At 32.9% G+C, this 13268-nt stretch overlaps 1 protein-coding gene across 2 annotated transcripts in view; it reads right to left on the bottom strand.

The window, feature by feature from the left end:
* LOC140443703 (uncharacterized) overlaps positions 1-13268 on the bottom strand; it is a 60641-nt gene that overhangs the window by 29071 nt on the left and 18302 nt on the right. The window contains exon 4 of one of the 2 annotated variants that reach the window (XM_072535086.1): positions 7379-7640. In XM_072535086.1, coding sequence (XP_072391187.1) covers positions 7390-7640 — 251 coding nt within the window. In that variant the 3' untranslated portion in view covers positions 7379-7389. Of the gene's footprint in view, positions 1-7339; positions 7641-13268 lie in introns of those variants that run through there. The other variant, XM_072535085.1, reaches the window with a different exon arrangement.

Here is a 13268-nt window from a genome sequence, read left to right as displayed (position 1 = left end):
ACAGATAAATTCAAGTATTTAGGAACCATAATATCGAACCAGGGAACAACAGAAGAAGATATAAACAACAGACTGAGACAAACAAGAAACTGTATAATACAACTAAACTCAGTGTTGTGGGATAAGAATATTGCGATAAAGACTAAAAAGAGAATATATAATACCCTGACAAGAAGTATCCTGACATATGGGTCCGAAAACTGGACAATAAACAAGAGAAATAGAGGTAGAATAAGAGCAGTAGAAATGGAGTTCCTGAGGAGAAGCTGTAGACTTACAAAAAGAGACAGAATTGAAAACGCTGAGATTAAGCGGAGAATGGGAGTGCAATCAGACATAATCGACTATATAGAGAAGAGACTATCCTGGTACGGCCACGTCAGAAGAGCGGACAGAGGACGCTGGATAAACAAAATCACAGAATGGAGCCCGATTGGAAGAAGAAAGAGAGGAAGACCCCGAAGGTCATTCAGAGATGAAGTCGACGAGGCTATGGAGAAAAGAACCCTGCGAGATGGAGACTGGAATGACAGGGAAAATTGGAGAAAACGGTTGAGTGAAGGAAGACAGTGAAAACTGTGGAAATCCTTAGTAGTAGTAGTATCTATTCCATACCAAGAACAAATTGTTATTAAAAACAAGGGACGTCCTTTGCCTAAAATGTCCCGGCTTATAAATATTAGTGCGGGGGTTAGGGAAGTAATAGATCATTTTCGGATAATTGGTACAAGTACTCATGGCTTACTGAGAGTGAAATAAAAAACAAACTTTTCTGTTGGCCTTGCATTTTATTTTCGACAAATAGGGCCAAACATCAAACTTCGTGGTGATTCGATACTTCGTAGAAAATACTTCGTATTTAGGGATATACAGAAACATGATATTTCGAAAGATCATACATACAGCCAGATTAAATTAGATTTATTTGGAAAACAAAATATCTATATTTCATCAGGTAATGCCCAACGTGAAAATGCTATTAAACATAACGAAATTGTAAAAAATAATCACGCAGTTTGACGTCGTTTAATTGATATTGTAATTTTTTTAAGTTGTCAGGAATTATCATTTAGGGGGCACGATGAATCGGAGCATTTGTTAAATCAAGGTAATTATAGAGAACTATTAGAAATGTTTAAGAAATACGATTTGGAATTTTCTAATTTACTTTCTGATTCGAAGTTTAGCAGCGGATCTAAAACAAACCAAAATGAATCATGAATGTGTTGCTTGTGTGAGTCCATTTCAAATAGTTAAGAGAAATAAAATAAGACTTACTGACAATCAATTTAATTTTACTACCAAAACGACCGGTTTCACTTTCTACACTTTGCAAAGCATCTTCAGGTCAAACGGTACAAAGTAAATTAAATGCTGAAATTATAAAAAGCCCATATTAAGGTGCTGTCTTATAAAGATAAAGATAAAAAATTTACAGTAATTATGCCAATATTACATGTCTGTGTTTTTTAATATGAATAAAATTGATTAAGCAGACAAAGTAAAACCCCACAAATTGGTAAGAGATAATCTATTGAATTGTAATAGATTAGTAAAAAACAAAATACTACTTACAGGCCGGTACAAGAATTATTAGTTAATGATTCGGGAAACATAGTTCAAACTATCCTGTATTGCTGATGATGGGTGATCTTCGGTTTTTATTGTAACTGTTTGATAATTAGCGGGGAGTTTTTTGAAGGGAGAGGTGTTAACAAATGAAATAGGAATAAATACATATACCTTATTCCTATTTCATTTGTTAACATCTCTCCCCCCTCGGGATTTCCTCGGGAGATTATGTGGTGGACACTAAATAAGAAAAGAGTCCACGGTAAATATGTAAATATTGTGAGAGATGTGTATGAGGAAGTAACAACTAGTGTTAGGACAGGTCTAGGAGAGACTGCTAAATTTCATGTGAAAGTAAGATTGCACCAAAGCTCGGTGCTTAGTCCTTATTTATTCTCATTAGTTCTGGATCAAATAACAGCAAAACTACAGGGTAATATTCCGTGGTGCTTAATGTATGCTGATGATGTAGTGTTAGTCGGAAATAGTAAAAGCGACTTAGAACAAAAAGTGGAACAGTGAAGACAAGCTCTTGAGGAAAAAGGTATAAAACAGAGAATAGGACAAAAACAGAGAATTTGGAATATTCATTTAAAGATGGAGTTAGTACAAATATAACGATATATTTAGATGACGAAATGATTGTGAAAAGTAATAATTTTAAGTACCTAGGATCTGTGTTATAGAGTAATGGTGAAATAGATGAAGATGAATGCAGTAGAATTAGGGTTGGATGGATGAAGTGGAAGGAAGCGAGTGGTGTGTTGTGTGACAAAAAAAATTCCAATGAAGCTGAAGGGAAAATTCAATAAAACAGCCATAAGACCAGCTGTGATGTACGGAACTGAACGTTGGGCAGTTAAAAAAAAAAAAGAGGAACAACGAATGCATGTAGCGGAAATAAAAATGCTTAGATGAATGTCTGGAGTGACAAAAAAAACATAAAATGAGGAATGAGTATATTAGGGGAAGTCTAGGGGTGGCACCAATCGTTGCGAAGATGAGATAGCATAGGTTAAGATGGTTTGGTCATCTGCGGGTTCCTGGAAGTAGTAGGAGAGAATGACCAAAAAAGACTTAATGAGAGACGCTTAGGCAGGACATGTCGGTAAAGGGTATTAATATTGATATGACCCAAGATAGAAACTTCTGGAGAAATGTAATTAGGGAAGCCGACGCCGCAGAGGGATAAAGGCAAAGAGAATGATGATGATGACTGTCCGTAATGATATTTTCAATGCGGCAACTACTCTTTTAAATAAAGAATTGTTGAAGATAAGTACATTGATAAACGAACATAGATTTATGTTACTTCTTGAAAGGCTGATATAAAAAAAAGGTTCCAAATGTCCTCCATTCCTTATATGTCTATATTTGTGACAGCAAAATATGTTTTCATGTGCCTGCACTGAGTATATTTATAACCAAATCACGTAATAAAACGTCAATAATTAGAGGTTAGAATAATAATTTATAGTTATTAGCTTAGAAACATGTACTTACCCACGATAAATCGAACACTAAGGTAATGGCCTTAACTATCTACGTCTACATAGTTCTCTTTCCTGGGCTATTTGCACTCATCTCGGTCCAGCATGCAGTTTTGTGCATCTTCCTCTGTGTCGTTTATAATTTCATAGTCTTCAATGCATAATTGTTTTACATCCGTTGTCACTCGATGTTAGAGTATGCCCAGAAACTGTCCATTGAAGTTTTGCTACTTGAGGTAAAACATCTTTTACTTTTGTTTTATTACGAATACCAGCTATTTCTTATTATAGTTCTGAAATTATTTTCTCGTGAAATTTCTATGGTATCTACTATATTTAACGGAAATTAACTACAATTTTACTTAAAAATACGTTATATTTGACGTTTCAATTTTCACTTCGAATATAGTCCTCAAAACAAAAAATTACACAAATTGTCGAACTGGCAATCGAAACGTCTAATATAACGTAGATTCAATTAAAATTGTGGTTAATCACCATTAAATATGGTAGATAACTGCGATTTCTTTTTTATAGCTAATAGTTTGATATTTGTTATTTGTCTTTCCTTAGATCAGTGTGTTTTCGCTGTATTGTCTCTGTAGTTTGTTGGTGACAAACGTTTATGTTTGATAGTTGTATGTGATAACCGATAGTACACGCTAATTAAAGACCAATGTTTTTATATACTGAGGGTATTCCTTATTCTTTAGTTTACCAAAGAGTTCAAAAAATGCTGTCTTTCATTCTCATGCTGTCAAAATTAACCGGCCACCTTAAAAATGGGTAATTTTTGATGTCTTATCTCTCCTAAATCTGTTGTCCGATTTAAGTGATTTTTTTAATATGTTATAGCCTTATTCCTTGACAATATCGTTATAATAATATGGTTGCAAAACAGGTAAATTTTCATTGTATACCGGGTGTATGAATTAAACTGTGCTTTTTCTTAAAGTTTGCTTCACCCTGTGGAATATTCTAGCATTTATAAAATATTGAAATTAAAACCTAACTATAGCCTCATGTTTTCTCAACATTTTGTTTTTTGATTTATTCGCTTATGTTGGATAATACAAAAGTTAGGTAGTTTAACAACTAGCCATGTTTTTCATCAATACAGACGATTTAACTCACCAGCAAAATTAACCTTTATTATTGTTTTGTTTATATTACCTGTGACAGTTTGTTTCCTAAATTAGTGTCATCGAAGGATTTTTGACATATAGCCGTTGTACGACATTGTTGCAAATCTGTTTCCGTGTTAATAACAATTCTTGAACAATTTGTAATTAAAATTAAATTTGTAATTAAAATTAACGGTTAAAATGGTAATTTTATATCATTGTGAGCGAATATTCTAGTTGAAAGTTGAAATTTTAGTGCTTATTTATTGTTTGTGATTTTAAAAATGCCACTCGTTCCAACTGAAGCTGTTAGGGCAGTGGCTTTAGTTGATGCTGGTTACAGTCAACGTCATATCGCTGGTATACTCCATGTACCTAGAACTATGGTACACGATGCCATCAGACGATATCGGGAGGCAGGATCGTACAACCGCAGGCCAGGTCAAGGCCGAAAACGATGCACTTCAGTTCGAGATGACCGCTTCATTGTCACTAAAGTATTGAGAAATCGCTTTTGCACCGCTCCTGAAGCTCGTAGGTCTCTTCTTGAGGTGAGAAACGTTAGTGTGAGTAGACAAACGATTAGAAGAAAACTGTCAGAAATAAACTTGAGGGCTTTTCGTCCAGCTCGCGCACCACAACTGCTCCCACAACACTGTAGGGCTAGACTTCATTTTGCGCGAGAAAATGCTAACTGGGCTATGGCGGAATGGAAAAATACACTGTTCTCAGATGAGAGCAGAATAGCCCTAAAAGGTCCAGATGGACGCCAACGTGTCTATAAGCGTCGAAATGAAAGGATTGCTGCATGCGCTATAACCGAAACAGTGGCTTACCGAGAAGGGTCAATAATGATTTGGGGAGATATTTTTTACGAAGCGCGTACTGATCTTGTTGTGTTCGGTAGAGGCAGTGTGAATGACCAAGTATACGTGCAAGAAGTTCTCCAAGACCACGCTATGCCTTTTGCACCATTCATTGGTGATAACTTCAGACTAATGCATGACAATGCACCATACAGCAAGATCTACCCGTGAGTACCTTAATGAGGTCAAGATTCAAGTTCTACCATGGCCAGCACACAGTCCCGATCTTAACCCAATTGAGCATATCTGGGACAACCTCAAAAGACGGGTAAGAGTCAGACTACCAGCCCCTGCATCCTTTGAAGAGCTGAATACAGCTGCGGTAGAGGAGTGGCACAATATCCCCCAATCTGATATCCAGGATATCATGAATGGATTGCCAAACCGGCTCCAAGAAGTCCTAAGGGCTAGAGGCGGCAACACCCATTGTTGATACCCAATTTTTTTAATTAGACTTTGATTTCCAAAATATTGTTAATTTGAATTTTCTTCGAAGATTTTATTCATTGGATTTTTACTGTAACAAATGACTTTTTTTCAAAAAGATTATTTTTTCTCTTCCGCGAAGATAAAAATTGATAAAAAAAATGTCTAATTTTTAAAAAACCTAACTTTTGTATTATCCAACATAAGCGAATCAATCAAAAAACAAAATGTTGAGAAAGCATGAGGCTATAGTTACGATTTAATTTCAGTACTCTACAAATGCTAGAATATTCCACAGGGTGATGCAAACTTTAAGAAAAAACAGTTTGATTCGTACACCCGGTATACAATGAAAATTTACCTGTTTAGCAACAATATTATTATAAAGATATTGTCAAGGAATAAGGCTATAACATATTAAAAAAATCACTTAAATCGGACAACAGGTTTAGGAGATATAAGAAATCAAAAATTACCCATTTTTAAGGTGGTCGGTTAATTTTGGCCCAGACTGTTATTAGAAAAATATTTAGTAAACTGTTTTTATTCAAAGCAATATCGTTAAAATATAATTAGTGTTATTAATTAATCAGTTATCCAAAGAAATAAAAATAAAACAAGTGCTATTTTTACTTAACACCGACCAGAAGTGGAGCGATGTTAAAAAGGGATCCCATAATAATGTGGTGTGCCGTCTTCTTATTCATCGACATCCTGAATCCAGATATTCTTGTTTAGTTATAACTGTGTTTTTTATGTATGTTTATGTTTGATTTCACTTCTTTTTCCAAATAGAGTTTATATAGTCTACTCGTTTATTATTTTTCTATAGGAATATACATACCCAATGCGAAAGGGGGAAACCAGCGAGTTCTAGATTGAACATAATATATTCTCTCCCCTCTCTGATGACCCCAATTGTTATATTGAGGTCATCGTATGTGCAGAACGCAACAATGAGTATGAACCTGTCACAGAAGCCAGGAAACAATTTGTCTCTATATATATCAGCCTACCACGTAAAATGGTATCCGAGCTTTCGTTGCTATTCTTTTGCCAATAAAATTGTTATTTAATATCGTTTGCAAGCATTAAAATAAATACGGCGCCGTTCTGACGTCATAACGTGACGAAAATCGACCTCCCGGGAATTACAGAGAAACTAACCACAAGAATAATAATATTCCTTAAGTGTAGTGTGCCTCACCATTTAGTACTATCACGACCCGCCCCTGGACACACGGGTAGCAATGGAAAATAACCGCTTCAAACTCGCCAGTTTAATTATAGTAGAAAATAAATAGAGGTACGTGCTTGTACCAATGGGAATGAAAAGTCGAAAATGTACAATTTAGTCTGGAACTGAAAGGGTTTACATTTACAAACATCTAGCCATTCACAACATCTAGCCATTCACTCAGTCATCTTCATCAAAGCTTTAATCTATGATGTCTGCATTGTAAAGGATAGTCAAGATTACAACCTCGATTTGAACATATCCTAGGCTAAGCTGAAAAACATATGGTGGTATTCTCGCTGATACAAATAAACGCCACATTGAGGATATTATGTTATCACTACGTTGTACCTTTGGATAAATGCTTCAACATACAATCAATAATATAAAAACAAAATAAGAAGACGATCGAAATGAAGTGTCTGGAGGGATTTTATGTTTTATTTAGTTAGTATTTTAGGTATTAGTTTATTATGAAATGCTTTACCAATTTTGTGGCATGTGAGGATTTTAATTTTAACACAATATCCCCAATAAAACTGAAGAAAACTGAAGTAATCGAATCAAAATTTTATAGTTATTTAATTTTATATCAAAGATAGGATAGTTCCAATAAAAAGAATATATGTTAAAAACATTTATTATATACTAACCAGTACTTACAAATAAATATTTCAAGGTTCTGTCTTAACTTCTTTTTTAACCTTCACCTCCACCTGATCTTCCTCTTCCATTTTTACGTCATCATCTAGTGCATCATCTTTACTGTTTTCATGTAGAAGAACATATTCTCTTGAACTAAAGCCGAATTTTATGACATCTTTTTCGAAAAGTTCGTAGTATTTTTTTGGGTCTATTTTTTTATCATTTATGTAAGTGCCATTGGCTGATTCTAGGTCAATTAAATAAGGTCTTACCCTCTTTCCTGAAATAAAAAATATCACATTTTAATTAGTATAGCACATCTAATTCTAATGCAGTTAAAAAAATATACTAAAAATAATTTTAAATAGAAAACAATAACTAAAAACGGAATACGTGTGAATCGCTTATTTCAGCAACAACCAGTCACATTTTGGTAATTTTGAGTTTATAACACCAACATGTATTTCTGTGGATTACACACAATTTAATGCAGAATACATTTAAGTCCCGTAAGTATAGTTGATTTTATATCGATTTAAAATATTCATATATTTCTGAAACCTAATGGTCTTTAATATTTTGTGGATTTAGCCATTTTAGATGCTGTTCTTTTTTCTGTTTTACCATATATTCGATTTCTTCGTTCCACCATATTTTGTTACTAATTTTGTTTTGCTGTGTCCCGAGTGTCTCCTTAGAGGCCTGGTGTAATATAGCAATAATATTCTCGTAAATATCTGAAAAGGTTTGTCTCTCTATTTCTCGTAGTTTTTCATCCAGTCGTCGTTGGTATAGCTGTTTAGTACTATCATTTATAAAACCATTGAAGTTGTACTTCGGAGTGTCCACTGTCTGCAAGTCTTGCTTGTCTTCTAGGTTTTGGTCTCCGTGTATTATCTTAAGTGGGAACAAAATTTTCGCTCTTACTAAGTAGTGATCGGATCCACATGTTATTCCTCGGAGAACTCTTACACCATCAAGCTTACAAAGAAACCGATAGACAACTACGAAAAATGATAAAACAAGAAAAGAATAAAACATGGGATCAGAAATGTCAAAAAATCAATACATACATCGGAGGGAAGCAATGTACAGAGGTATGGAATTTTATACAATCAGTAAAAAATACAGGAAAAGACAAAGCACACATACACACCATAAAACCAAGACAATGGAAAGATCACTATGAAAGCTTGCTGACAGAGACAAGACAAGAATACCTAGCGAACTCCCCAACACATACAAGGAGAGGAAGCGAGGGTAGACATCGAAACAGTAAGGAAGGCTGTAATGACCCTAAAGAATGGTAAATCCGCTGGACCTGAGGGAATCTATGCTGAAATGCTTAAGAATGGAACTCATAAACTATTTGAAAAATTAACTTATGTGATCAATCAGTGTCTAAATGGACACCCAGTACCAGAACAATGGAGAACGGCATACATGTCCTCAATACACAAAAAGGGGGACAAAAGGAATTGTAATAATTATAGAGGCATATCGGTAACCAGCACCCTGAGCAGACTGTATGGACGAATTTTGAGAAATATGATCGAGGAAGAATATAAGCACAATGAAGAGGAAGAACAAAGCGGGTTCCGTGCAGGAAGATCGTGCACCGATAACGTATTTTGTCTTAAACAAATAATAGAAAAAAGATCGGCTAAGAATCTAGAAACTCATATTACTTTTGTAGACCTGCAAAAAGCATATGACAACATCCTCTTAACAAAACTGTGGACAACGTTGAAAAGATCTAACATCAACCACACATTGATAAATGCTGTACAAGAACTATATAGAGACTCAAGGGCACAGATAAAAACAGGAAAATATCTAACGGAAGAATTCCTGGTTACAAAAGGCTTGCGACAGGGATGCTGTATCTCACCAACCTTATTCAAGATATATGTTGCAGCGGCATTGAAAAGATGGAAAAGAAAGGTGCATAGGATGAGTATAGAGCTTAGCAATGAATGTATATATACACTCCAGTTTGATGATGACCAGGTAGTGCTAGCGACCGACAGGGAAGACATGCAGTACATGCTTAGAAAACTGATAGAAGAATATAACGACTGGGGAATGAATGTCAATACAACAAAAACCAAATATCTTTGTATTGGAAACGAGTCAGATAACATAGACCTCGAAAACGGACAACATATTTCCTGCTGTCAGAGCTATGACTACTTGGGTGTTGCCTTTGACAATACAGGAACTGATACACGGGAAATAGAAAAACGAATCACTCAAGCAAAGAAAGTCTTAGGATGTCTCAATGGTATACTGTGAAGTAAAGAGATAACGAAAGGAAGAAAATTTAATATATATGAGACCATGATTAAAACTACTCTTCTTTATGGCGCTGAAACATGGAGAATTAGTGAAAAGAACAAAAAGCGAATAGAAGCAGTAGAGATGGATGCAATGAGAAGATCTTTAGGTATTTCCAGACGAGACCGAATCAGAAATGATGTAATAAAACAACGTATGGGAATAGAAGGAAATATAGCTCAAGATGTAGAGAAGAAACAATTAAGGTGGTATGGGCATGTTTAACGGATGCCAGCAACAAGAATCCCCAAAAAAGTAGTAGAATGGCAACCGATAGGTCGACGGAAAAGAGGAAGACCCAGATTAGAATGGCAACACGGCGTAAACAAGTCCATGAGCGAAAGAAATTTAACAACAAACCACTGCGAAGATAGGAAGAGATGGTGTTTATGTATCGGACAACGTCGAAAGACGTTCTAAACCAATGTATATATATATATATATATATATATATATATATATATATATATATATATATATATGTTATGATGTGTTTTTTGTTTGAAGGATGAGCAATGAGTATTTTTAATAATATAGGGTTTTTATCGCGGTTCTCAAAGAATTAGTTTGTAAGTACTTTTTTAAATTATCTTTATTATAACTATTATGGAACACACATATATATCTAACCTAGCCAATGTAAATTTAAAATAAACTATCTTTAAATTGATACTCTTATAAAACTAATTAAATTCTATAGACAATGTAAAATTTAAACAAACTATCTTCAAAATTGAAATTGTTATGACATTAACTAAATTATATTAACAAAATTTTGTACCTTTCTTTCACTGAATGCCTAAATGAACTGTTTTCCACTATATAGATTCTAATCACCACTGAATGTCTTCGTACTTCGGTTATCCTTGTTTTTGTGAAATTACTTTTTCCAATTATCAGCTTCTACCAATTTAAGATATAGTTTTCTTCACCAGCATTTATACACCACCAACCAAACCAGCAAACACCATTTATATTTATTCTTCTTTTCAATATACCAATATCCAATTATTATAAGTTGATTTATACTAATCTCCAATCATAATATAATTTTAATTCCTTCCAATGTCCATCCAATATTCTTCTAATATACTTTTATAATCTTCAATAATTATTTGTGTATAATTATAAATGTGCATTAAATATATGCATAATTTTTAATCTTCATTTAACTCACTATATTAAACAATTGGACTATCTCCAACTAACTTTCATATTTCTTATTAAACTGCTTGACTGACTTACTAAAACTGTGAACAATTGACTTCACTAACTAATCTACTAACTTTCATAATAAACTGCTTGACTTCTGACTAAAAACTTCCATCTTGAATCCAAATCACGGGTATTTATATCCTTTTGGATATTCCAGAACCATCTGGTAAGAGATCATGTTCCAATTTGTTCTATTTCTTCGATATCGATGTTCTCGAAAAAAATATCTGTTCTATCCACCGACATAATCATTATTCCAGAATGTTCGACCGTAAACAATGGTCACACTCTGCACTCTGGAGAATTCGTTAATGTTCCATTGATAATTTTGTTGACATTTAGGCTTTTCAGATCAGAATAAACATTCAAATTAGTAACTAACACTCTAATTTAATAAAATACACAATTCAAACAATATATTATTATAACCCCACTTTATATTCCTATTATGATTAATTTCTATCTGTCAATTACTTACTGTATAGTTGGTTGCCTAGCACATGGCTCACTTAAATCTATTTACAACATTAAAATACAACTTTTTACACTTATTATATGCTAATTTATTAAAAATGCCCTCACATAAATAATTTTTATTAAATTCTCTAGTGTATAACTTATTTAAAATAATCAAATACTTTTTTATATCTAACATTATGTAGTATATAACTTATAAATTATTTTCTATAAACCCCAATCGTCACAATACCCCAAAAATAATATTTAAAATAAATAATTTACTTATTATTTTTTTAAATATTAATTTTCTCATACCTTATTAAATTTAATAAATCAAATTTTTTTTTTTTTTTTTTATTTAAAATGTGTTAAATACATCCCTGTTCGCTGTCTATGTCAAAGCAGAGAACAACGTAGCACAGTTCGGCTATTCTATGGTCAAACTGTCATGTCAAATGGAGAATGGATTTTATCAGAGAATAAAATATAACCTTAATTAAAAATATAATCTATATTGTGTTCTGTTTATTTATAGACAAAATCTAGGAATTGTTTGCATTCAAAATAACTTTCATCAATATAAATTGGTAAGTTTTTCCACTTTATTATATTAGAAAGACATTTATTTATAGAATCAATTTTGTATCTAACCCCAAATTATGATTTTTAGGGTACAAAATAATTTCCATATGTATCAGACAATAAATATGATGTCAAATTGATTCAAAATAATGAAATCTACCATCTATTTAACAAATCAAGTCTATTGAATAAAATGGATATATCAGTAAGCTGTTAGTATTAAGTTTATAACCTAGATATATCACTACTTTTTGAAAAAATGTACATTTTTCTTGATTTATTTTAAGTCCAACTTTATCTAATCTGTTTATTATAATTTTTAGGTGTTTCTCATGATCTTCAGCCGTTTTAGAAACAATTAATATATCACCAATGTAGTGAATTACAAAATGTTCATATTGATCCAAAATATCATGAAGACATCTACATAGAACACTGCAAGATGATTGAAGTCCAAATGGTACTACTTTGAATTGATATACTACTCCATCTATCTGAAATCCTGTATACTGTCTACTTTTTCTTTCTAGAGGTATTAACCAAAAGCTATGCTGTAAATCAATTTTAGTGAAAAATGACATTTCTGTAATTCTTCCTAGTATTCCATCTATATTCATTGGTGCTTCAAATTGCTTTTCAGTGATCTTGTTAATATTCCTTGCATCCAAACATAACCTGATTTCACCTGATCTTTTTCGTACTACTACTATGGGGTTAATAAAACGTGTGTCTGCCTTCTCAATGATCCCATCTTCTAACATATTATTAATTGTTTTGTTTACTTCTTCTCTGTATTTATACGGTATTGGGTATGATTTTGTTTTAAAATCTTTTTCTTCTTTAACTTTTATACTATGGATATAATTTTGTGCAATTCTATTTTCTTTATTGACAAGTCCCTTGTGTTGCTGCAATATGGAAATGACTATTGATTTATATTCTTCAGGGCAATTTAAAACTTTCATTATATCTTCTTCTTTACAAATAAAATTATTCTTCATTATGTACTCATTATTCCTTGCTTCCAATTTTACGCACTCCGCCTCGTAGGCATCCATCTGCTTAAAATTTCCATTCCTTAAATATTCACTACAATAATTATTCTTTACATTCTTTTGGGACATTTCCCTATCATCAAAATACATTTCTTCTTCATAAACATCATTATTTTCTTTTAATAATATCCTATCAACTCTTATTCCTTCTTCTACCTCATCTTTCTGCATAAATTTAATTATTTGCCCTTCCAAAGTTACCATTTTTTCTTCAAAATCTATCTTTACTTTCTTCTTTTCCAATTCATCATTTCCCATTA

Source organism: Diabrotica undecimpunctata, chromosome 6, assembly GCF_040954645.1.
Source record: "Diabrotica undecimpunctata isolate CICGRU chromosome 6, icDiaUnde3, whole genome shotgun sequence".
Lineage (NCBI taxonomy): Eukaryota > Metazoa > Arthropoda > Insecta > Coleoptera > Chrysomelidae > Diabrotica > Diabrotica undecimpunctata.
Note: the sequence above shows the minus strand (reverse complement) of the source record. Positions and strands in the feature narration are given on the sequence as shown.